Genomic DNA, 27,552 nt, shown 5'->3' with positions numbered 1-27,552 from the left:
TTGGAAGGGAACTTGGGAGGTGATAATATGTCATATGTTCTCCAGAAGGATTTGCAAATACTGCCCGTGTTAGAATCCATAAGGAATAGATCTTTTCTCCAGTCATTAAAATGTGTATCTTTGTGGGATAAATGAGTCTATACGTTTTGTCAGAGGTACAGAAACTGCTATATTGAATTTGACAGTACTGTAGTCCTATGCCAGATGGGGCTACATGAAGGTGAAAAAAGTCCATTATTAAAGAACAATTTTCTCAAAAGCTTTGAGTGTCTTCCACCCCAAACAAGGTGTAGTTTCTGTCCTTAAGCAGAATAAATGTTGTCTATCATGTCTTAGGGTTTCCCCCCCCCTGCCCCCACCTTTCACATAATAAGAACATAAGAAATCCCCTACTGAGTAATCCCCTATGGTCTGTCAAGTGCAGTAGTGTCTCCAGCAGCAGTAAAGGGAGATGCTATTTAAAGACCAAGCATATGAGGCCTGGCTGCCTTTTGCAGTCCATTCCCTTTGTATTTCTCCTGTATCCCAAGTCAATGCATTAGGGATGGTGGCTGGTATATCACTGCCTACTCATTTTAGTATCCACATATAGACCTATTGCCCACAAATTTGTCCAACCTCTTTCTGAACCTGCTGACGCTGTCTGTCTCCACAACCAGGATCTTCTGTTAGCAAGATGGAGAATTGCTCCGCCTTTTGTGTATAGAAGTACTTTCATTTATCATGTTTTAAAATCTCCTATTCGTCTCATCAAGTATCCCTAGTTCTAGTATTACAAAATTTTGTTAACGGCAGTTCAACAAGATGTTTGATATATGGGTAGGGCAAAATTTTGTATAGCAACAAAATTATTGTAAATATTCATTATTCTGTATTATTTTGTATTCTATTAAAAGGAAAAAAAATGAGCCTTTGTTGTGTTGTTTATAGGACCGGTACTGAACAGAGCATTTCATTGTGCCATCTGCAGTGCCAATAAATCTTTTTCCTCCTGAACTACTTCAGAAGCCAGAATTTTATTCTAAAAGAGCCATGATAAATATATTTATGTCGTAATTATAATGAAGAAGTTAAAATTATGATCACTTTAATTGTAGTTTAGCTTCTCTATTGCTCATTTTCCTATTGTGAATCAAGCTTTAAAGTACAAATGTTAGTTTCTAGTTAGAATATAACATTTAAAAATGCAGAGGCATTTAGAGGAGAAAATCTGGCTGGCAATCTATGTAATATGTGAATGAAGCAATCAGATAGAGAATGGAAATTAAATGACAGCCTTCATGAGGAACAGGAAATTAAAGCTATGGATTCACTGTAGCAGGGAAGGCTCTATTTTAAGGCAGAGATCGTTCCCCTTTTAGACCATGAGGTATCACTGTGGCAATATACCAGCTGTTAACAAAGCAAATTATTAGTGACCCGGTATTCATTATGTTTGATATTGTGTTTTTAAACAGTTTGTAGTCTGGAAATGAGGAGAAGATAACATTGAGCGCTTGGTTCTCTTCAAAAACATTGTATAGTCATTTCTGTTACTGATCCTTCACTTCCTTTTCATTCAAAGAAAAATAATTGAGTATACCTAAAAATAAAAGATAAGTGGTGAAAATTGATTTCCTCTTTTGTACTTCTATATATGTATGATGATTCATATTTTAATTTTGATCACAGATGTAGCAATACTGGTCATTTCTAACTATTGCAAATCTTATGTATCTGGTTTGAGTCACTTTAACTCAACCTTTTGCCTGACTTTTTGGGATCAAATACATGTGGACTGGAACTTAACAGCTTTACAATTATTTATTGACTTTGCATGTTGCAATGGACATCACTTTTCTGTAGGAGTTCACGACTGTCTGTGAACGTGTGCTGAAAATTGTAATGCTCTTTTATTACAGCTTCTGCAAACAAGACAAGTTGCCCATTACGTTCCAGTCCTGTGTGATCAAGAAGGAGTGCCAGGTGTCAGAGTGGTCAGAATGGACCCCCTGCTCCAAAACCTGCTTTGACATGACAACCCCTAAAGGGAATCGTACGAGATCACGGACCATTAAACAGCTCCCTATCGGCAGTGAAAGCGAATGCCCGCAATTAGAAGAAACAGAGCAGTGTATTTCTCAAGGAGATGGTGTGGCACCGTGCATTACGTAAGTTGGTTCATTTCAGTTCTCCCTCTACTAAAATGAAGAATTTCAATTAAGCGTACAGGGCTGGTGGGTGTCAACCAAATCATTATTAAAGAAATAATAGGGGTTAGGGTTTTTTTCAATCCTTTGCTTATTCAGTGCTGCTCTTAAAAGCTGAAGTCTGCAAATAGCTGCTATTATAGTGAAATCACTTCCTCCTCTGACTACAGGAAAAATAACAAATACATATTTTATTGTTAGTGTTAACTTTTAACAGAGAACGTTTGTGCATGTGCAGGCTCAGTCAAGACCATAATAAATTAATTGTATTAATTTGACAGTGACCTTTTCCCTGCATAACATTTCTACCAGAATCATTGTTTTCTGAAGTATTTGTCTGTTTGCAGCCAAAATGCTGAATATAGGAAAGAGGTGATAAGTATCTGTTTAGCAACCAGGCTTTTTTAGTGAAACTTGTATTCAGCACAACAACGGCAGGACTGGGCCCCAAAGGGAAAGTGGGAGAGGATAACAGTGACAGTAAATAAATTAACTCTGTTTAAAGTTTAGGAGAAATGACAGCAAGCACTTTACAAGTTAAGAGATTGCTGTAATCCTTATCAACTAATCGAGATTAATATTAAAGTCCCAACTGTGCTTTTTCTTTATCAGACTGAGAAGAGGGTCTGAGGAAATGTCATTTGATGTTAAGCATCTTTGGCTGCAGTACATATTTTTCATTTAAGAGTTGAAATGTCATCTTTCCCCGTCTCCAGCCACATTAGGAAGCAGTTTGCTTGATTTAGCCCTGAAGTACTTGTTGGGTAGAGAATTCTGTGGCATTTCTTGCGGTTTGTAATCCTGATTGGGGCTTTAACTGGGAGTCACAGATCTTCTTTCCTGTGCATTCACTGATTAGAAAGCTTACAGCTTCTCATCATTCATCAGTACCCAGCAGGGATACTTCAGTACTGCAGAGCCATCTTCCTCTTGACAGTGAAAAAGGAACTTACGGAAAGGTTTTTCTGAAGTAATAATAAAAAAATACAATTATAGTTTTACCTTGATATTCAGGAGCTACTTCTGTCTCTCTTATCAAAGATGAACAAGAGGTTTTTGGGTTTGTTTTTTTGGGGTTGGGTTGTTGTAGTTTTTTCTCTCTCCTTTTCTGGCTCTTATGTTTCTCAGCATGCACACTTCTTTGATATTTTGGCTTTGGTTCATATAAATTGTCTAGCTCTAAACAAATGCTGAGAGTCACAATCTTGAAAGTTCACTTATGTGAACATAGACTATATGTCTCTGTATATCAAGTTTTTCTTCTCTCCAATAAAATATTTATATGTGCAGTATGTTTCAGGAATCAAACAGAAAAGATCTTCCTAAAAAGTAATGATTTCAAAAGCGGAATAATAGAGGATAAGTTTCCACCCACATAAAATATCAGACTTAATGCATCTCTGTGTACAAGGTATTGTGGGGCTCAGGCCTTTTAGAAAATGAATAAAGCTATTAAGGTGTTTCAGCTTGTATAACTTAATGCTGTGTAAAATGGCTTCATGATTTCTAAAGACCCAATTAACCAAATTTGATCCAGGTACGGTTGGCGGACCACAGAGTGGACGGAATGCCGTGTCGATCCTCTCCTTAGTCAACAGGACAAGAGGCGAGGAAATCAGACGGCGCTGTGCGGAGGTGGTATTCAAACCCGGGAAACGTACTGTGTGCAAGCTAATGAAAATCTCCTGTCCTATTTAAATACCCTCAAGGAAAAAGAAGGTAAATGTGATTCACTTGCAATTGAATTAGTGTGAAATCAGAGCACTTCAGTATTCCAGAGCTCCTTGACAGTCATTTTCGTCTGTCATGAGTGCCTTTTTACCTTGCAGGTTACTGTTGTTTTCTAGTTCGGATGGAAATACTTAATTGCAGTAGCAGAGATTTCATTCTCTATGCTGCAAATATTGGTTCTCAGCTACAAATTACTATTTCTTAATATCTACTGAAAAATATTGTCATATGTGAAGGATGCCTCTTAATAAGAAAGAGCATGAGAAGGTGGGTGAGAAATCCTAGATTAGGTTCCTTCCCCTACTGTAAATTTCCTGTGTGTCCTTCAGCTGGGTGATGGACCTGTGCAGTTCGATGTGGAGGTGGAATATGTCAATTCTGGCATGTCAGCTCAATAGACAAATATGTAAAAATATGACTAGATTTCATTCTCGGGGAATTTTTTTTTCTTCTTTTCTTGATTTGGTCAAGTTCTTAAGTCGCTTTCAGGACTTCAAGCCAATATAATTTCGCGGGTTTGTTGCCCTCACTGGAAGAGAGAAGAGATTATTCCTTGTCACTGTTACAGCTTGTACAGCTTCTTAAGAAAAGAGAGAATAGTTTAGGAGACAAAATCTTTAATTCGTTTGGTAATATATGTACTTAAGAACAACACTTGAGTATTTTGTTACATCTACTTCTGCATACTAATGCAGCACTATAGATTTAGGAATTAGTGAATTAAGCTAAATGCATTTAGCTTGTTAATTAAATTTTATCCTCTTCTGTAGCTGTTTCATATGAACACACATTATTATTAAAAAATACATAAACACAGCCACATACTTCAGGAAAAGCAACATGGTTATACAAGTCGTGTAATACAAGATTTAGACCAGAGCTGACCAAACTCCAGGCTACTCGGGTTTCTGCTGTGGGTTAAAGGTACTCTCAAACTTGCCGTAGAGGTAGATTTGTGGGGAATATTAATGCCAACATCCATTTCAGCATGACTGCTCGGATCAGTAGGGTGTGACTTGTGTGCTCCGTGGGCCCCACATCTGTATTTATTAAAGAAGCAGCTTTCAAGCCTCTTCGTTTAATGCAAATCAGCTTCCGCCCGAGGGCTTTTACTAAAACGCCTCTACCGAACAAAGTTTAGATGCCCCTGCCTTAGAGTAAGGGAGTAAAACCTCCTAGCTAAGGAGAGGTAACAATAAAATCAGCGGCAGCTTACTGTTCAGAATGATGATTAGGATTTTGGTAGGCTGTGAAGTCTCGCCGGCTTAGGCGGGTGTGAAATCTGCCCTTATCAGACTGTGACAGGAATACGCGGAGCCCATCAGGAGGTAATCTCTGCAGGCCCTGGAAAGCTGATTAAAATGTAACTAGTCTTTGGATGCATAAACATGAGAACAATTTTTCAAGAGCTCAAACTACGGGTGAAGTGGGTCTTAGCTTAAAAAGGAGCTCTGGGGTGTTTCCCTATTAGGGGACAGATTTTCAGAAGAGCTGCTTCTCCACTCATCCTCCCTCTCTCTCCCCTCCCGTCTTGGATTTGGTGTGGGCAAAAGCTGCTCTCCAGGCCCTCCTAGGAACAAGCAAATCAGTGCCTCTAAAAACAATACCGTTTGAAAACTATGCATAATTTGAGGATGGGAAAAAGCCGGGGGAGACACCTACCAGTTTTATGTGGGGAAACGCCTTCATTACAGTGTAGTTAGCTGTTTGTAGTGAATGCTGTCTCGGTAAGGCTGCTTTGAAGACCTCCATTCTCATATACTCATGGTGGCGTTTCCCTGTTATTTCAGAAAGTCAGTCACAGAGCAAGTCGAAGGCTAGTGCTGCACCTCTGCTATCGATCACTTTTGAAATAACAGGTAGGTAAATGAAGGCCTCCGACCTGGCCTTTCAATCAAAAGCGTGCAAAGGAGGCAATGTCCCTTTTGGGGGAACTACGTTAGCTGTATGTTTATAATCAACATGTTTATATAACTCTGAAATAGTTTAACAGATTTGTGCATTCTCAGGAAATTTCAGATCAATTTGAAAGTGGCAGGCCTGAACTCAAACTAATGAAGTTCATGAGCCAGCTAGGATGCTAGGACAGTTCCCTGCTCCACTCCTGAACCGTTTTAGCAAGTGACTGATTTTCCTCTCGATTCTGAGCTCTGGGAATTGCTTCGCTGCATTCATCACTGCTGCTATTTCCAGTCCCTTTTGTAGATTTAAAACACCAAGTTAGGGCTCCAGTAAGAATTTGAACTTTTAATACTTAGCTGAACCAAAATCCCTCACAGCATTCAGGCCTGTATTATCTCCTATCAGAATTCATAAATTTAGACTTGAGGAAGAAGAGGGAGTATTGGGTGTAGTAATTAGGCAGCTGACAATCAGGATTCCTGGAGTCCACTGTCATTCTGCCATTTACTTGCCACTGACTTAATTGTTTCATCTCTATTCGCCTATTAACTGGTTTAGTCATGAAGTTTCCCTCACGGTAAGCCTATGAGGTCATCTTTTCCCTAGTACCTTTAAAACCCTCAATATAGAATGAGGATGGAAGGAAAGTTCCTTTATGGGCATACATTTATTCTGCATTTGCAAAACACACACTCGTTGCCCTGTTAAACACAGAGGAACTGCTTACATGCATGGAGTTGTGCAGTGGTTTAGAAGATCAGGTCCTGAATTATCTGCTGTCTTTTGATGACAGCATTCAGCATTGTAGAAAATGGGGGAAGAATATGTATTCTTTTGTTGTTGGTCATAAGGTGTTTTGGGCTTGGGTTTTTCTTGCTTTTTTTGAGTGAGAGCACTTCAGTTGGAGACATTTCCTTCTGTTGTTTGCTGTGAAACCAGTGCGACAAATGACCAGAAGGAGGAATATGAAATTGTGTCTGCTTATTCTGATGCAGCCACATACAAATTCACTCTCTTTGCGAGCCCGGTCGTTACTGGGCACTAGTCTGTTGAGGGTTCCTGGAGAAGAATGGGGAGGTTGAGACCTCAATAAATGTAACAAATGCTTAAGAACAGAACTGTGTTTTTTCATTTCAGTTCTTTTTAAAATGCAGTCATTTGGGGAGGTGTTTTACAAGGTGTTTTACTATTCAGCTAAAATTTCCTAATATAGTAGATGATTTCAGGACAGGGCAATTGAATCTCATTTTAGTTTTTAGGTCACTAACTCAAACCTGAAATTCATTCACAACTGAGTCTAATTTTTTAGTTAGACTGAAGGAGAAAGAGAGATTATCAAAATGCATTCACTTTTCTTTCCATTTTTGGCCCCAAATTTGGTCAAATTCCACACAGAGCTTGTAGTATTACACACAGTCTAATCAGCATTCAGCATCACTGCCAAGGAATAAAGAACAATCTTTATTGCTGCCACAAGAGAGTATGAAAGGACAGAGATAAGACAAGGTTTTAAACTGTAAATTTTTGCATCCAGCACCATCTTCTCTCAAAGCGTCTTTGCTAAACAATAAGCAGCAAAAGCTGAGCTCATTTATACTTTTTTTGATGCTGAAAGAAATCCATTTAAATTAAAGGGAGCAAGATGTTCATAAGATACCCAGGCTAAGTTTTCTTATTTTACTGTCATCTCAAAGAAAGGGTTCTGAGTAATCCTGGGTGAAATACATCCTGAGTGTTCAATGATGAAAACATTTTTTTAATAATCTGGAAAACAACTTGTCTGTCCTACTGTTGAATTCTTTTGTTTTCAGAGCAATATATAACAGATCTGGTAGCAGACATTTGTACATCACTTACGTTCTGAGAACAGCATTTCAAAAACATTTTGGCATATTGAGAGATTTACTGATACCACTTACCTGTCCCCAAAGCACTTCTTTCTTCCCCTGCGCTCTAAAGAATGATGGAAAAGGCAGATATTTTCAGTAGGTGTTTTAATGGTAAGTTTATTTAACAATGTTTGCTGACAAGACCTAGAATTCTTACTGGACAGGTACCTCCAAAAAAATTGAAATAGTGTTCCTATTACTTAAGTCAACCTCTTTAAAGCTAGACACAGTCACAATTGCTCATATTTTAGAATTTCACTACCATCACAAATTTAGCTTGAAGCCAAATGGATTGCGACAGTAGCACAGTAGTACCTTCTATTGGCAGACTCTTAAAAAAATCTGGTTGAGATATGGAACATCTGTGATATGAAAATCTGCTATGTAAAGCTTCCTGATGAAAGGTCTTTGTTATTTTTCTGAGTAACATCCCATGAACTAGTGTGATAGTAAGTGCTTTATCCTGATGCAGGCTGGAGATGAAGCACGGTATTCTTCAGAACGCTTTCTCTGTTCTCTGAAGCAAGGCTGTGTCTCAGGGGTATAATTGACCCTTAATTTCAACTGTCTCACTTGGGCAATTCCCCGATTAAATCAAGGTTAAAAAAGTACGGTTAGCAATTACTTACTGTTTTTCTTTTTTTTTTAGAAACTATTCAATACAACTTCAATTACAGGCAAATTACGTTTATTTATATCCATGTTCTACACAAGATATGCATATTATGTTGATTGTCATGCACGTTAGGTGCACGTCAAACATTGTAGAATTCAATGTTCTGTCATAAAATTTAATTCCAACATAGCATTATGCAAATATTGGAATATTTGTTCTTGTATTATTTTGTGTTAAGAGATTGGTGAGCTGGAGGCAGTAATGTTGCATGACTATCTGCCATCTTCATGCCTTCATTATGTGGAGCAACACAGTGTAAAACTGTGCCAAAGGAGGCAACATGGGAGAGCAGAATGGGGTGATGATTTTTCATTCCCTTTTCCCCTTAAAAAGTGAGAATTGAATGCTTTTTCTGTAACTGGAAAAATCATCTGCTTAGAAAGTCTGAATGAAAAGACACACACATATCTACAAATGAGACCAAACAACCTGATGTTTACTTCAACATTATATCTGCGGTTATTGATCTTATCTTTCAGAAGGATGTTTTGTCATATTATGAACGTATTTCAGAATATGTTTCATTAGAGAGCTCTTTCCATCAAAAGAGATTATTTGTAGTGGCGGCAGAAAATTAGTGCGGTAACTTTCCTGTGAAAAAAATGCCGAGAGAGTAGCATGAGAGTGTTTTAAGTTAAGGAATTGCATGTTTCTTCAATCAACCAAAGTGAATGAATATGGCAGACTTCACTTTTGTCTTCTAGCAGATATGCTCTGCTTAGTTTAATATTTTGTCAAGTCCTATATTATGAAAGAGAATTAAAATCTTGCTTGTAATGTAATGGTACATTTTGTTTTAGAGTTCTGTGCCTTACTCTGGCACCTTATAGAGTTGTCCTATTATTTGTGTAACCTGGGAATTCAAAAGAGTAAAGTATGGAAGGAGCAGGGTGATTTTGGCCTGTTCCAGGCCTTATTGATCCTTAAAGAACAGAATAATCTGCCTTCACATGTGTCTTTATAGATTAATAATACATTAATGAAAAAATCAATAGTCTTGTGCAAAGTTTTAATTATTTTAAATATATTATGTATATATATTTATATTGTATGCAAACCATATACATATCTAAAACAAAACCTTTCTTGAACTAAAGTTGCTATTGCACAAATCTTATTGCTGAGTGTGCACTTAAAGGTCTTCGTTGTAAAAGTAAAACCAAAAATTTGTCATAATTTTAACTGTGTTTCAGGTTATAGCTTAAAAATAATCTTCTAAATATTAATTAACCAGGCTTTTGAAGTTATAGTATCATATAGGAGCAAAGGGATTTATACAGCTTTTTGTTCAGTTTCTTAAGTGAAGACATACTCAATAAGACAGCAGGACATCAATTTACACAGAGTGCAATGTGAACAACTGTTGTAGTAACATAATCTATATATTAAATGAAAGGACTAGGTCCGAAAGGGTGCTGCAATATCTACAGTCTTCCCGACTCCACATAATCGGATTTGGCTCTGTTCATGCAGAGTAAACTGACTTCTGTTTCATTTTTTCAAGACAGGCATTTTTCCATCACTTCACCAGATTAAAATGATGACATAGCAGCCTTTCTGAATGAAGGAGATGGTTCTGTCCACTTAGAGCTGAGGATCGTGACCAGTGACACGTGAGAAATGTGTTGACTTTGTTTTGACAGCCTCGAGGCCGGTGGACCGTAGGCTGTGTACGGGACCTCTTCCCAGCACGTCCCAGCTGTGCCATATCCCCTGTCCTACAGAGTGTGAGACCTCGGCGTGGTCAGCCTGGGGACCATGCACCTATGAAAGCTGTGACGACCCTCAGGGCAAGAAGGGTATGTAAAAATACAGCGAAGCCTTTTAATGGTGATTATTTCATATTCCTACGTCACTAGGCACCTCTGGCTATACAAGCATACTAAATTTTGTACCAAGAAGGGTATATCGAGTGCCTCTGAGCATCAAAAAAAGGTCATTGAATTAGGACTATATTTAGCATTACTGCTCCACCAAAGTTGGCAAAAATGTAGGCTGTTTACTAGGCTCTCAAGGTCAGTTTGGGTTATTACAGGTCAATTCCAGTTTCAAACCTTCCTCTCAAACTGAAAGGGATAGAGTTTGTATATGTGTTCAAATCACAATTCTGGCACTGTCTCGAAAGGGGGACAGAAGCAGCCTTTGAGGTGCATAGTGTCCAAGTCACTCAAAGATTTACAGTTCAGTAATAGCTTAAGAATTCACCAGTAGACCGTAAAACATGCTCTGGCAAAGAGTTGGGACCATTCGCTGTTGACAAGTGACACTGTTTTACTGATGACATATGTGCTGGTTTCAATTTTCACAACTTTTACAGTTTATTCCTATGCAGAACAGATTGTAGTAACCTGACATCAAAATAGGAAAGCAAGAATACAGTGACAAGGGCCTCATGTAAGAAGTCTGCAGGTTTCTGGCTGTAAATGAGAAAAACTGGCCTAGTCATCGCTACGATGTGATTATCTGACAAAAGTTGAGAGTACAGACTTGGTTCCTTGACTGAAAACACTCATAAGGAAGAGCAGCCACACATGTCCACTTGAAGGAGCAACTGTAATTACCATGTTAGCTTAGTTTCTTCTTCCTGCTATACTGCTAGCTACATATCAGTCTGGGCAGCAATAATGCAGGTTTTACAATGCTGTCTCACAGTAATGTGACGCAACCTTGATCAATTCAAGAAGGAAAAAGCAGTTCAGTGTGTAAGCCTATTGGATTAAGTCTCCTCTGAGTACACCTGACAAGTAGTCTGTTATTTCTGTTGCTGTTCCATCACTGAAACGTTTGCTACATTTTTGGGGGTAATGTTTAGGTTTGTGACACTGGCTTGGACACCTGCCTAATGGAAACGTATTAGAATGTACTTTATGCAAATCTTATTCCTGCACACATGAGCAGGGATCTTTTCTCAACTGCCAATGTTTTCCTCTTATCTGGAAATTCTTACATTTTATTTTATAATTGCATTGACAGTTCTTCTGAGAGAATGATGTAAAAGTTGTACAGGCACTCCCTGTTTTAGCAGCAAGTCTCTCTACATATTTCAGGAATGGCCCTTTACTGTGGATCATCTGCCTCCTTTGTTGCAGTAGACACTGGAGTTATTTTTTTTAAATTATATCAGCCTTTTGTGGCAGGCTCAGTAAACCATTTGGACATAATTTGGCTGACCTCTTCAATTTAGGAAAAAACAGAGATACATGGAAATGTATTTTTAAAGTAATATTTATTATGATTGAATTAAGAGGCACATCTTCAAACAAAGAATCAGTGCTTGCCCATATGTGTTTGAAAACTCTCTCCTGTTTAGTTTGTGTTCTGGTAGCATTAAAGAGTTATATGTAGTATTTTATAAAAAATATCTATGTATTACTAACCTGCCTGAGTATTGAGATAAAACAAAAGAGACTATGAAGAGATGTGAAAAGAAACAAACCTTTGCCAAAGTTAAAATATTCTGATCAGATATATCAGGAACTATAGAAAATTATTATATGAGAAACTATTTCGTGAATCCATTCAGTTTGGTTACGTTGTTCTGACTATAGATTTAGTCTGTTTTTTTCAACGTGCTGTCCTGAAAGTGAGAGAGAGGGTTGCTCTTAAAGACTGACATTGACCTGGCAGATGACACACTGTATAAAGGCCCATCAGTTTCTCCGATCCAAAATGAGCTTAGGTAATTTTAAGGAAATTTGAAAATGCTTGCAAGGGAATATTGTGATGTTAATTACTGAAAAATTGTTCATAGGACGACTTGGGTTTATTTCCGTGCCTTGCCTTGCCTTTTCTGGCAATGTAGTCTTTTTTTTATTTTATTTCTTTTGGGGAGGGGAGTGTTTATAAGCTGATTGCACTTGATAATCTATCCCTGTTGGAAGATACCTGGGAAAAAACCAAACAACATATTTGAGAAATGGCAACCCAGCAATCTAGTCAAGATTTGTTAGATGAGATGGATGCAGCAAGAGCGAAGCACAGGAAATGACTCCTGTCTCCCTCCTGGAGTACGTGTGATTAGAATAAACAGGGGTTTAAGGCAAAGCTTACTGAATAGGCTCAAAACTTGTGATGCTTTTGTTAAGTTTTACCTCTCTTCCTTCTTTAATGAGTTCTTCTACCTAGTTATCTAAAATGCAGTGTTGTGCTGAGTGTCTGTGGTGTCTTTTACACAGAATAGAAACAGAACTGCTCACTCAGGTGTAGATAGATAAAAATCTCTTCACTTTGCATTTTAGAATTGAATTATTCTGCCCTTTGTATTTTCATGGACATTTCAGGCTTTAAACTAAGGAAACGGCGCATCACCAATGAGCCTACAGGAGGAACAGGAAACTGCCCTCACCTGCTGGAAGCCATCCCGTGTGAAGAGCCCTCCTGCTATGACTGGAGAATCGTGGGGCTGGAGGAGTGCATTCCTGACAACGAGAAGCCATGTGGCCCCGGTACGCAAGTTCCTGTTGTCGTCTGCGTCAACAGTGACGGTAAGATGCTTTTTCCCACAGTCCACACCGACTAGAGTGAAGACGCTAAAATGTATTCCAAAAGGGTAGCAGTTTTTGTTGTTCTCAGCTTTCTCAGTCCTTAAGACCAAGCTGTCTGGAATAGAGAGAAATGTCCGTTACTATTGGTTAGGTAGGCTAGGCCCTCTAGTTGCTCTAGGATCAAGCTCCTTCCCCTACACACTGTAGGCTTTCAAAGGTTCCTGAAGAGACTTTGAGAAAAGTAAATAGAAAACAGCTATTGCTTTTCAGTAGGTCAGACTCATGCCTGAAAAGACTTGACTGAATTCCTTGATGTAATCCCACTAACAAATCTGATCCACTGAGTCCAAAACCAAATAAAGTGTGAGTAAAGTAAGACGCATTGCAGTAAGTATAGCTGGAAGAAAAATAATAATGTGTTTATTAGAAAGCATGGTTTGATGTGTGTTATGGAGTTGGTTTGACAGTCCAGGCTGTCTTGCTTCTTCAAAAGGTCAAAACCTCCCCCCCACCGTTATTCAATTATCCTCTGTGAGAGAAAACAGATTTTGCATGACATAGTCATAAAAGCCAATTTTGAAAGCTGCTAACAAAATACTTTATTCTACAGAAGACTCATGAATTACCGTTGCGAATATATTCCTTATTCATTAGTAATATTATAGTCTAGAGCAGCATATGAATTAAAATAATTGTACTGACTACAGTGTAGTTATGGTAAGATACTTCTAACTCCTGATAGAGGAATAAGTAAGGGTACACCTCTGATGAGTGTTTAACAGCTGCAGAAAATATTTTGTAATTAAATTGGTCCAAAGTAAGAAGAACTGATTATAGAGAGATTTAAATCTTGAGCTTTTGTGCTCAAGAGTTTGGGTCATAATTGAGTTTTGGGGCTTAAATTGAAAACCTTAGAGTAGAGCATAAGCTTTATTTTTCTGCATACACCTAAGAGAACTGGTAATCATTTTTACAGCTCAGAAAGAGATTAGCCTAGAATTACAATATTAAGTCTACTACATTTTATGTCCCTTTCTCAAAAAATTTCCCTTCACAGTGTAATAATTTGTTGGCAACAATACTGAAACTATTTGAAATTTTGTTTGTATACATTTTCAGATGAAAAATGGCCTTTTCGTCATAAATGAAAGTTTTTCCTAAATAATTCTGCATTTTTCTCTTTTTTTTTTAATAGCAAAAAAAAAATCTGTAAAACAAAAAGAGAGTGTATTTTTTTGCTTTACTAGATTTTGGATAGTTTGGCTTACCTTTGGTTTTGAGGAGTGGTATTTGCTCACACGTCTAACTTCTGATTAGCCTAATTTCTTACTAAGTTGTAATATAGACTTTTATATGGATGATAATTTATTGTGACCATAATACATTTGGAGCATGCAGTCGAGCTACTAAACTTCAAGATTTGTTTTATTTATATGGTATTTTGTATTGTTCTGTTTCAAACTCCTGGGATTTGCTCTCTGGACTGCATGGGCCTTGGTTTTGGCCAAATTTGACTTGGAAGACTTGTGGTTAACTTTTTTACTCCCAGTACTAATCTTTGTCTATCTGTTTTTCTGAATTATACGGCATTATATATTGCTGTAATTATATGGCATTATACATTGCCTATATCAGCAATCTGTCCCAGAAGGAGTGAGAAGTCGGGCTTTGGCCATGTGCCTGTCAGTCTTTAAGATTAAAGAGTTGTGGACACAGCTTCAAAGAAAGGAGAAAACATCTTGCAGTTATGGCTTGTTTTGCAAAGATCCAATCACCCACAAAGATATTTGTTCAATATATTTTGACAGAGTGCAAAAGCAATGGAGAGTAATGTAGTGGATTGCCTCAGCTCTTTCTTGAAATCACATCCTTCTCTTACTAAAGATCTTCTGTGATCTTCACCAGTAATACCAAGTGGCTTTTGCTTAGGTCTCTCCTTAGAAAGATTAGCATGATACAGTAGAAGCAAACAAAGTACAAAGTAAGGACCCACCAACCTCGGTAGCCTCTCCCTCCAAGCTAACTCTGCTCAAGCATCTCCTAACTTTGCCTTCCACAGCAAAAATCATGTAGGCAACTCTTAAATGCTTCTCTAAACACACACTACCACCTCTTCCCAGGTAGCTCCCATCTAGTACTCTGGCTTCCTACCCTAGCACACTTATCCTTCTTCATCAAACACTTGCGGGCATCCAGATTCTGCTCTGCAAAATGTAGGAGAGCAGCACCTTGCAATCAGGCAGGTTTTGCATCAAGCCCCACAGCTGCAAGGTAGTTTGGAAAATGCTACTCTTCCATTGTCTAAACATCATGGTTTAAATTAATCATCATATGAAATTTGTGATATTCAGTGTTCTTTGAGCACTTTTTGGAGAAGACTCCGTTGACTGTCAATTTAAGACTGTGGTTCAATTAACGGGATACATAGTTTGTATGATAATCTTGTGTGGCTGTAATTTTGATCTAAATGGCACACAGGTAATTTCATTCAGTTTTGCAGGTAAAAATGACTGTGAAGGGAAACTGTGTGGAAAGCATTAATTGTCGACTAAGTTTGCTATGTACTTAAACTGAACTCATCTTTACTTAACAATACTCTCTTCAGTCTCTTGAAGAGCTTTTTTTTTTTTAGTTCATATGAATTAATTAGCCAATCTTAAATCAGTGCCTGGATAGGAGAGTTTGGATCAAAGGGACTTAAGTATATTAAAACAAAATCGTATTTTCCCCTTGGCTTCTGCTTTATAAAATGAAAAAGGCTGGGGTTGTAATTTTCAGTATAAACATTGTACTGTAAATGTACTGCCTTAATGTAAGATGAGCCCCATGCTGATGAGTGTCTTCTCTTTCTGTTGACTGTTGCATCATTATATATGTTTAAAGCATAATTAGTTGGGATAACATGTCTCGACCTGGGAGTTTTACTTCACAATTAGAATCAAGTTGCAGTGTTTGTGAGATTGTTTTGTATAATTGGAATGAGCTTCTCTCTTCAATTTGGTGTAAAGATAAGAGGCATTACAACCTTTGAGAAAATAGCAAACAATAGATTATCCTCCCGTGTTGTTGCTGGAGGCCTATGATTGTCATTCTCTTTCCACAGTGGATTGTAGTAATCAGAATTTTCATTCAGGCTGAAAAAAATATGACAGTCAGTACCCCAGGTTGTCATTGTAGAGGCTATAATGAACTTTGATGTATTTTATTATATAAATAGAACTTCACCCTTCTACTGTGGAAAGAACCTTTTCAGAATAAATATTCTTAGTCAGTCTTCCAGGAAATTTTACAAAGGAGCTCCTTTAGGTGAAAAAAACTTCTTTCGGCTGTGGAAACTCCAATATTGGACAGAAGATGATCAGAATTCCTCCATCATATACATTATTTTAATAATTAGAGATCTGTGGCTAATGGTCCATGCTACAGATTAACTTTTGCTAATGATAGTGACTTTTTAAAAATAAATTATAATTAATCTATTTATATATATATATGTAATATATATGGCATACCTGCATGCATGCACACACTTATTATCTATTATTAAGTTCTTTAATGCAGTTCAGAAGAGTGATTTTACAACAAATGAATTTGCTCTATTCCTCTGTAGCTATGGCAATCTATGAAGAATACCATTTCAAAAATATTTCTATATTATTTAAAGACTCAGTCTATAGTAGGAAAGCTGGCCACTTCTCCACTCTGTAACAGATACATTAGTGCCACTCATGTAAATAGGGCAAAATAATTTCTGACATAAAAATCTGCAAAATTAACTGCTGCTGAAAATGCCTACAAAATTCTGGTTCGTTCATTACGGGTTTTTTAGGTTTTTATCTTTGTGCTGAACTCTGCAGCACAGGTACCGGCAGTGGCTGTGGTGTTAGTAGTGTGCTTCTGATCCTCAGACAGTAAGCTGAAATTAGTTGCTCATTTTGTAGGAACGCGTAAATGATAAATTGGTTTACAGCCTTTATAGTATACTGGGCTTTGTACCACTGTGTGTGTTACTCTGGATAAAACAGATCTCACTTTTGAATGGCAAATTTATTCCGGACCTTGTTCAAGCTCACTAATTGTTGGGTTACAGTTAGCTCCACAGGGGAAAGGGATGGACCCATTGCCATCTCCAGCCTCAGAAGAGGGAGCCATGGCAACAGCAAGGCTCTTTGTGTATGTGCAAATTCCTGCAACTCTTTGAAGAAGCAAAATTGTTCCTGAAGTTATCTAGGCAGAGACGTGTGCTGATGTAGCCAAGTGCCACGAGTTCTCTTCTGGCACATGTGTGTACGCGGGTGACACAGGTCTGGTCTCCCCGAGACTGGAGCGCAAATTCAAACCACCGGCGACATCAGTATATCCTGATGTAGCATGGGTGGGCTGTACCCTGTTTGCAATATTGGGGGGCAAAACAATGGTGTCGCTAGTTAATGAAAAGCTATAGAAGGTAAACTAGTCTGTTTTGTTAGGACACTCAGATGTAAACATTTCAAACCGGTTAGTTTACCTACTTTGTATGGAGTGGCTCAAACACGGTACTGGCCAAAATGGAACAGTGTACATTTCCTTTATCTGTGTTTATTCTCAGCTAGTGTGACTGACTGAAGACACCATATTTCAGCTATATGACAATCCTACAGTATTTAATTGCTTTACTGTTTTCCTCTAGACTTAGAAATATTTATTTCTGAAATATTTCTTGTATTCCTTCTATTGAATTTTACTTTGCGGAAAAGTTTATAAAATTTCTTCATGTAGTTTAAATTGTCCTCTATAGTTTCCTGATCAACGTCTGTATTTTGTTTCTTAGTTTTTAGCTTGTGGGCTTATATCTTCTTTCAATAGCCATCTAATTAAATATCTAGAATAAACTTCAGGAAAAACTGAAGATCGGCTGGTGCAACCATTTTCACTTAAAATATTTTGGCTGGTTTAAAAATTGGCTCTTTCTGTATATGGTTTGAATCAAATACATGCTAAATGAGTAGCTGCTGGTCTTCATTAATTTTCATAATGGGAAACAGTAAGAGAATCAATGGAAGCTTTATAGGTGTGCCCAGGTATAAAGAGTCTACTTCTGCCCTTTCTATTGTGTGGCTATATGTGTTGAATGAAGAAACCATCAGAGTGGTTGGATTTTTTAATGATTATTTAAAAAGAAAATACCTACTTTGTGTAACTTTATGACTTAGTTCTTTAAAAAGAATGAAGAGCCAGATTCGAATTCAAATTACATTGAATTATTGAGTTAATCCTGTAAGAGAACCCAGATCAAAATCTGGCCAATGCTCAGGAGTCAATTAGTAGAAAAATACAGTAGCTAATGACAGTTTCTTTCAGCACATACTGCCTTATGCTTACAGGAACTTGGTTAAATGGGCGTTAGTCGTCATTTCCCAATATTAATTTCCTAGCTAATGTCATTACAGAATTGATTTGAACTGTTCTTTTCTGCCTGGCAGCTTTTTGGCTGACCATCTGAGGCGTTCAAATGGAATGTAAGATGCATACTTTGTTCTTCACTGTAAACACATAGGGTATGAAATTTATAACCCGGTCCTTGCTTTCCTTTGATTTGTCTGGTTACATAAAAACTGTTGAATATGTTTATTGGATGTTTGTTATATGTAAGAAATTTTTACTGAGGGTAAAATACAGTCAGTTTAAAGGACCTTAAAATTGATACTCTCAGGCCATTATGTTTCAGAGCATTGGATTTTTAAGGCATTTCTTTTTAACAAGATTTCCTTTATTTAGTATAAAGGAATACAAGGAAAAATTAGTGCACACCACTGCTTAAACTGTTCCATTTCAGTTCTTGGGAAGTTTGATAATTGATAATTCTTCTGTCAGTAAAAGGTCACATTTAATATGTCATACCAATTCCTTTTTGTCTCTCATCTTGACATTAGGAAAGTGGACATATCCCTATTAAGTTCCATATAAGAATGCACGCTTTTAGTGTTTGTATAACATGAAGTGATTTCATTATATGGGATGTCTGAAATACATTAGTTGCTTTGTCAATGTCTTTAATATTTGGCTTGGAATGTGATGTGATGATTTCAATTAAATCATTGAATAAAACAAAACCAGAGTTTCATCTGTGTAGTGCAATAATTAATTATCACTTATGACAGTGCAATAGACCCTTGTTTCCAATTTATCATATGTTTTTGAAGACAGAGTTGCACTTGGTATGGACAATGCCTGCAGAGACATTAATGTTCATAAAGGATATAATTAAATTAAAAATAGGTGGGCCAACTTAATTACCAAAATCTTTTTCTTGCGTCAGATCATAATTTGACTGTCTAGTCAGATGAGTTTGCTGGGTTTTGCAATGTTTACTTCTAAAATGTGCTATAACATCTTTGCAGAGAAGCTGTACTGGTGTACTTAAAATTTATTGGACGTCTAGGAGTAGAAGTTGCTGTAGTGGGAAGTACAAATATTTTTGAAATATACCACAGAGAGTGCAATTACATGTTTCATATGATGCATGCTCTTAGTAACCTGCTTTTGTTTTTGATGGCACAACCAGATGGAAAAGTAGGATATTGCAGGAACTGCTTGTAATAGCAGTAGGCAAATTAGGAGGACGGGGGGATTTTGATGCATAAATTTTGATTTACATAGCAGCCTGCAAAGCAGGAACCCGATCCTGATTAGACTTCAAGCTTCATCATAGTAAGAATACAGAGAAGGGAAGTTGCAGATACATTTCAAAACAGTTGGTTTTTTAGGAAGGTCGGTTTAATGCTTTATAATCTTTCCATTTGTTACTTCAAATTATGCTGTTATGAAACAAGAAAAAAAGCTGTTTATGGACTTACGGATGGATTATAAAACTTGATTTATAGACCCAGTATTGAACTACTTTGGTTTTGGATTTGTGTGTCATGTGTTAACTCCCTAGAACAGACTCAGAAAATACTTTAAATATTTTTACAAAACATCCTCAGAAGAGATAATGTTACATTTAATAATGTTATATATAATAATAATAATGTTACATAGTTATAAATTAAATAGCGCTTTCTTGAAAGATTATATTACACAGTACTAATCATTACTCTTTGTGATAAAATGTTCTAAGACAGTATCCTTTCATTAGATTTGATGCGAGTCAATTTTCCGTCTGAGAGAAAAAGGTTGCACAGTTCTATTTCTATTTTCTGTCAATCTGCATGTTAATGGTAAATTTTCTTATTAAATGTTATCAAACTTCAAAGCTGTGAAACTAGTGTGTTGATAAACGATGAAGATTAAAACATCTTCAATAGCCAGTCACGCTGAGCCAGAATAAATAGGAATTTGATTCTCGGTATTTCCAGCCTTAAGCAGCTCATTGTCTGACCTTTCTTTCAGATCATAATTTGTGTTGAGTACTGATTAATGTAAAACCACTCTTATCTGCCAAGAAATACTTGATTTCACAAGATAACTGTTCCAGGGGGAACTTAAAGAGCCTGTGTCATTTTGCAATTCTTGTAACTCCTGCGCACTGCACAGGCACCATCTCCACTGAATACTTCAGAAAACTTCAAACTAAGAGTAAAATATACTTAGCCACAATGATTAATCAGAGGAAACAACTGAGGATCCCAGTCTCTACAGTGTTCCCAGTGATCTGGTCCAGATTTTGGGGTGCAAGTGGCTTTTGGCAGGGTTTCAGCTACGTCGAGTCACAGACCTATCGCAGAGGGAAAGGAATAGATGTGTACCTGGGATTTGGTGAAAAGGGGGATGGAAGACAAGAGGGAGAAACTGGTACTGACCAAGCAATGTGGTTAAGAACTGGGGAAAGGTAGGATTTGACCCTAGTTTCCTCCAGGACAGGTTACTGAGAGCAAGTAAGGAACTCAAAGGAAGTTATAAAATGTCTCTACGTGGCACGGATTAGGAACAGATTTGGGGAGGGATTCAGTCTGGTGACGGTCAGCCCAAGGGAGGATTTGACAAGCATCTGGAAAGAACTTGGCATGGCTGGGTGAGAGGGACAGCGAGGTGACAGACTGCGATTAGTGTCTGGAGAAAATAAGGCTGGATAAGAAGCCAGGGAAGGGAAAGAGAGAAGGAAATTTGTCACTTCTAGAGCTGAAACGCAACGCCTTATAGTCTGCTCCTGCTTTTGTCCCATGAGATCACCCAGCAGAGCAGTAGGTGTCCAGAGTCAGTGTAACACCCATGGCAGAAGTACTATTTTTCATTTGGCTTCTGTTTTAAACTAGAAAATTGGAAAGAAATATTATGTCAAAATTAAGTATCTTAGGTTGCAAAGCCAAGCCCTCCAACATTAGGAGATTAAGGTTGTTTGTCTGGTCCTTATGTGAATGTATCAGATGGAAGTCTTTAATTATTTAATTGTGCCTACATGACATTTTCCCCACAGAACCTGCTACTTATTTATGAAATGGATATATGTCTTTTGGGGAGATATTCATCCTTTGGGGATGAAGTGGGCATTTTGTAGTAATGAATGCTTTGTCTTTGAGAAAACTAGCCTTAGTTGCCTCATTCTTCAGGGTTTAATTTTGCTCTGCTTTTGTTCAGCATCAGTAAAATATAAATAATACTGACCTGTCACATCTTGAGTGTTCTGAAAATAAATGTATTAGTGGGCGTCTGATAGCCATGACAGAAATATCTTAGAAAAATTGCCAATTCTGTTTTAATAACACTTTTAATTAATGTGTGGTAAATAAAACATGGGCTCATGCCTTGAACAAAGAGAATAAAACGAAAAATACCAAATAGCTACTCATTAACGAGTTTCCAATCTTTGAACTGAGGGAGGAAGGGATCCAGTAGAAAAATAATAAGCATGTGATTATGCAATTTAAAAAACTGCATTATACAAAGGCAACTTCAATTCTGGCATTTACTGCTGTTTGGTTTCTTGACATAATTTTGGGGATAATTTATGGATTAGCTATGTAAATCTTGCCCTAGGAATTATCAGATGCTTGGTTTTAATTTTACTGATTTGAGACATCCTTTATTGGTACTGATGCTATTTTATAAATAGCAAATTGCTGCATTAGTGTTTTCCAGAGAAAAGATATTACGTAGAAACTATATCAAATCTCTTGTTCTGAATGTCTCAGAATGGATTTTTTTTTTTTAAAGGGGAAAAAGTAGAATAATCACAGAATCACGGAATCGTATAGGTTGGAAAAGACCTTTAAGATCATCGAGTCCAACTGTAAACCTAACACTACCAAGACCACCACTATACCATGTCCCTAAGCACCTCATCCAAACGTCTTTTAAATACCTCCAGGGATGGCGACTCAACCACTTCCCTGGGCAGCCTGTTCCAATGCTTGATAACCCTTTCAGTGAAGTAAAATTTCCTAATATCCAGTCTAAACCTCCCCTGGCGCAACTTGAGGCCATTTCCTCTTGTCCTATCACTTGTTACCTGGGAGAAGAGACCGACCCCCACCTCTCTACAACCTCCTTTCAGGTAGTTGTAGAGAGCAATAAGGTCTCCCCTCAGCCTCCTTTTCTCCAGGCTAAACAACCCCAGTTCCCTCAGCCGCTCCTCATCAGACTTGTGCTCCAGACCCTTCACCAGCTTCGTTGCCCTTCTCTGGACTCACTCCAGCACCTCAGTGTCTCTCTTGTAGTGAGGGGCCCAAAACTGAACACAGTATTCGAGGTGCGGCCTCACCAGTGCCGAGTACAGGGGCACGATCACTTCCCTAATCCTGCTGGCCACGCTATTTTTGATACAAGCCAGGATGCCATTGGCTTTCTTGGCCACCTGGGCACACTGCTGGCTCATATTCAGGCGGCTGTCAACCAACACCCCAAGGTCCTTTTCATCTGGGCAGCTTTCCAGCCACTCTTCTCCAAGCCTGTAGCGTTGCATGGGGTTGTTGTGGCCCAAGTGCAGGACCTTGCACTTAGCCTTGTTAAACCCCATACAATTGGCCCCAGCCCATCGATCCAGCCTGTCCAGGTCCCTCTGCAGAACCTTCCTCCCCTCAAGCAGACCAACACTCCCGCACAACTTGGTGTCATCTGCAAAGTTACTGAGGGTGCACTCGATCCCTTCGTCCAGATCATTGATAAAGATATTAAACAGGACTGGCCCCAACACAGAGCCCTGGGGAACACCACTTGTCACCAGCTGCCAACTGGAGTAAACTCCATTCACCACCACTCTTTGGGCCTGGCCATCCAGCCAGTTCTTTACCCAGCGAAGAGTACGCTCATCCAAGCCATGAGCAGCCAGTTTCTCCAGGTGAAAGCTGTGGGAAACCGTGTCAAAGGCTTTACTGAAGTCTAGATAGACAACATCCATAGCCTTTCCCTCATTCATTAGGCGGGTCACCTTGTCGTAGGAGGAGATCAGGTTGGTCAAGCAGGACCTGCCTTTCCTAAACCCATGCTGGCTGGGCTTGATCCCTTGGTTATCCTCTACATGCCATGTGATGGCACTCAGGATGATCTGCTCCATCAGCTTTCCTGGTACCGAGGTCATGCTGACAGGCCTGTAGTTCCCCAGGTCCTACTTCCGGCCCTTCTTGAAGATGGGTGTTACATTTGCTAATCTCCAGTCAGCTAGGACCTCCCCAGTTAGCCAGGACTGCTGGTAAATGATGGAAAGGGGCTTGGTGAGCGCTTCTGCCAGTTCCTTCAGTACTCTCGGGTGGATGTCATCAGGCCCCATAGACTTGTGAGTGTCTAAGTGGTGCAGCAGGTCACTAACCATTTCCCCCTGGGTTATGGGGGCTCCATTCTGGTCCCCGTCCCTATCTTCTGGCTTGGGGGGCTGGGTACCCAGAGAACAATTGGCCCTGCTATTAAAGACTTAGGCAAAGAAGGCATTAAGTACCTCAGCCTTTTCCTCATGCTTGGTCACTGTGTTCCCTACCCCACCTAACAGAGGCTGGAGATTCTCCTTAGCTCTCCTTTTGCTGCTAATGTATTTGAAGAAGTGTTTTTTGTTGTCTTTTACAGCAGCAGCCAGATTGAGCTCTAGCTCAGCTTTGGCCCTTCTAATTTTCTCCCTGCACAGCCTTGCTACACCTTTGTAGTCCTCCTGAGTTGCCTGCCCCTTCTTCCAGAGGTCATAGACTCTCCTCTTTTTCCTGAGTTCTAGCCAAAGCTCTCTGTTCAGCCAGGCCGGTCTTCTTCCCCGCCGGCTCGTCTTTCGGCACCTGGGGACAGCCCGCTCTTGTGCCTTTAGGACTTCCTCCTTAAAGAATGTCCAGCCTTCCTGGACTCCTTTGCCCTTCAGGGCTGCCTCCCAGGGGACTCTGTCGACCAGTCTCCTAAACAGGCCAAAGTCTGCCCTGTGGAAGTCTAAGGCAGCAGTTTTGCTGACCCCCCTCCTCGCTTCTCCATGTATCAAAAACTCTATCATTTCGTGATCACTCTGCCCAAGACGGCCTCCAACCATCACATGGCTCACAAGTCCATCTCTGTTCGTGAACAAGAGGTCCAGCGGGGCACCTTCCCTAGTTGGCTCACACACCAGCTGCGTCAGGAAGTTATCTGCCACACGCTCCAGGAACCTCCTGGACTGTTTCCTCTCTGCTGCATTGTATTTCCAGCTGACATCCGGTAGGTTGAAGTCCCCCACAAGAACAAGGGCTAGCGATCGTGAGGCTTCTCCCAGCTGCTTATAGAATAGCAGCTAGCTGAATAATGCTAGCTAGAAGCTTCTTAAATCTTGTGAGAGTCTTCTAGAAAACCAGTGACGTCCTTCTAGTAGGGGAAGGGAGCCTTATTTCCAGGGTAAAGCTGATTTCTCTGAGTAGGTGCAAATCTGCAGTGAAATCTGTCAGATTTCTGTGACTTTAAGAGGTTAGCCTGTATAACTTATTAATGAAGTAGAAATGTTATAATGTCCCTATACTTGCAGATGTGTTCCTGCTACTCTTGGGTTTGCTGTGTGACAATGTCATTGTATTTCCTTAATTTAGCATAGGTTTATAAGATGTAGTGGTATTTACCTCTGGTTGCTTTTCTCAGAGCTCTTTCTCTCAGAATCCATGTGCTGAGAGGCCGGGAAAAAGGAAAAGTCAAAAGGATCGGTTAGTTTTAGTCTTCTAGAGAGGAATCAATTATGAAAATGTTTCTAAAAGACAAGATTAATTCACAGTCTGAGCTGCCTAAAGGCATGCTGTGCCTTCCACTTGTAATGATAAGAAGTTATTCATTGCAAGATGGATAAAAAGATGTTCTCCAAAGACTGCATTTTATCTGCCAGTAGTAGGACATGGACAGAAGCATCCATGAAATTAATTATAAAACTGTTTCTCAGAAATGTGTAAACATGGCAGTGGCAGTGATCTCTTTTACATCTCCTCGGTCCTGTGTTTTAACTGTGATTGAATTGAGCTGTCAGATTACGTATAGAGTGACAACTCTTTACTAGCTGCAGGTGGATGAATAATGCAAAGAAAATGTTTGCAATCATCTTTTACTATATAAAATAATTTTTCTTATTCTCTTAAACCCCCTTTTGAGTTACATGTATATTTGTGTGTCAAGGGGTATCACATATATTTATGAATGTATAGTTGTGAACTTGCTGCAAATTTACTTCATAGTAGTGAAAGATTAGATAATTGACAAACTGAAAAATTAATCTATAATTCTGTCAGCTGCATGCCATTAGTCATTCTCTTCAGCTGTGGGTTATGCTCTTGCATTAGAGAGAGGAATAACATTAAAATGTTGGTGGCCAAATTCTAGGAAAATACTTGGTGATGAAACTGCACTGCTGGAGTATTTATGAATCAATTTATGATGCAACTTAGTGAACTTCTGAGCTTAAATCTATAAAGTTATCCTCCAAAGCTCATATTTATGCAGAAAATGAGAACCCTGAAATTCATGAAGGTTATGGATATTTAGTGTTTCTTGAAAACCAGGCCATTTAAAGTAGCTGTTTAAAATATGCAGATTAGTACCTCAGTGTAGGGAATTGTTGAAAAGGTCGACTGTGGCGAGCACTGTCATTCTACTGACGTTAGTGGAGCTGTCACATTGTTTTCATGCTACTGTTTTTGTAGTCTTGCCTATTATTTCCTTCTAATGCTTCTATTCCTAACTCATATCCCTGAATGTTAATCTAGTTCAGATCAGCCCATCAGAATTATCATTTCTAATTGGACTTGTTGGAGATAGCTGACATTCTATCGCCCTTCCTGGACTTGTTCTCCACTTAATTTTTTGCTTATTGGAGGGGAGGGGGGAATGTCTAAAATAGTAGTTACAATCAAATACCTGTGAAACCTTTTTAAAGGCTACAACACTCTACTTGTCCATATCTGATGAGTTTAAAAATTTGATGACAATACCCAGTAGTGACAAAATAGTAATATAATTCCCAGTGATTAATAAAACTTCTTGTTTTCTAAATAAAAAGACATAGTGCAATGCTAAAATAGATACATGTTGCATTTTCAAATCCATGTATTTTAAATCCTACTATTGCCAATGTTCAAAATTACACTACAAATATTTCTAAAGCCTGTCAAGGGAATTTTTTCCCTATTAAACACAATAGAGTTTCTGTAACATTTTACAAACAAATGGATAAAGTATTTTTTTATTTTATTTTTGAAGTCATGCTTTTATATCTTTTTGTCACTGTATAAAAGTCATACTTTTATGTCTTTTTATCACTGTATAAATTGTGGCTTGATTGGGAAAAGTTTATGAGAAGGTCCAGTTAATCTTGGGATCAGCTATGTCTTTTTAAGGTGAGTTGGTGCTTTTGCCACGTGTTCTTAGAAATACACCGAATTTTCAAGTGATCTCATCCTCCAGATTCACACTGTGTTGTCTTGTTTCCTTATAGCTCTGTCAGCACTTTTCCCTCCTTTCCCCATTCTGCTTAAAATGGCATGTTGGTCTGACATATTGATCCCACTTGGTCCCATGACTAATATTGATTTTATTCTCAATGGGACCGTAGCCTGTCATCAAACTTACTTTTTCTTTCATATCAAGATGATGTTTGATTGGCTTATTTGACACTAGAAGGCAACTGTGCTTGGTTATGATCAATACACTTGTATTCTCTGTTCCTTATCATTCTCAGTAAGACTACGTTAGCAAATGAACCGTGAAAATGCTTCAAGTACCTGTCAAGCAGTAGGAAAATCTTACTCCTGTTGTTAGGCAATGTGTAGGTACTCTGCTGGGCTCTTTATTGAAATATTGGACTACTATTCCTGTGGTAAAAGTCTACTATGGCATAAAGTTAAAGTACAGCAAATTTTCAGCTAAAGGCATGTCATGTTTCAGTTTTTGTTTACTTTGTCTTGTCTGCGTGGAGACACTTAGGAAAGTTGATCCAAATTGACTGCAAAAATAATATTAATTAAACTATATTAAACGTGTATGTGAATCCTGTTATTCAGAATTAAGGTGACCTTAACTCTATTTGTTAAGAATTTTCCCTTTCATTCTGAATAAGGATAGCCATACAAAACGTTAATACAGTTTAACTAATCTTCTTCAAAGTCCCATTTTAATTGATTTGGATTAATTCTTCAGTATTCCTATTTAGCTCAGGCTTTTTCAGTGACACATTATCACTAGTAGTTCAGATACAGCCTCTTTCATGCTAGTGGATATTCAGCGGTATCAGAAGTAGTGAAAATTCAAAGAAGGTATCACTGCAAGAAAGAGTTTTCCATTGTCTTTGA

At 38.4% G+C, this 27,552-nt stretch overlaps 1 protein-coding gene across 1 annotated transcript in view; it reads left to right on the top strand.

Annotated features, from left to right (window-relative positions):
* THSD7A (thrombospondin type 1 domain containing 7A) overlaps positions 1 to 27,552 on the top strand; it is a 216,368-nt gene that overhangs the window by 102,811 nt on the left and 86,005 nt on the right. Inside the window, exons 3-7 of the mRNA XM_075492899.1 lie at positions 1,902 to 2,150; positions 3,727 to 3,908; positions 5,711 to 5,779; positions 10,031 to 10,186; positions 12,668 to 12,871. Of these exons, the coding sequence (XP_075349014.1) occupies positions 1,902 to 2,150; positions 3,727 to 3,908; positions 5,711 to 5,779; positions 10,031 to 10,186; positions 12,668 to 12,871 (860 nt within the window). The remainder of the gene's footprint in view (positions 1 to 1,901; positions 2,151 to 3,726; positions 3,909 to 5,710; positions 5,780 to 10,030; positions 10,187 to 12,667; positions 12,872 to 27,552) is intronic.

The sequence above is a fragment of the Mycteria americana genome, chromosome 2 (genome assembly GCF_035582795.1).
Source record: "Mycteria americana isolate JAX WOST 10 ecotype Jacksonville Zoo and Gardens chromosome 2, USCA_MyAme_1.0, whole genome shotgun sequence".
NCBI classification, from domain to species: Eukaryota; Metazoa; Chordata; class Aves; order Ciconiiformes; family Ciconiidae; genus Mycteria; species Mycteria americana.
Note: the sequence above shows the minus strand (reverse complement) of the source record. Positions and strands in the feature narration are given on the sequence as shown.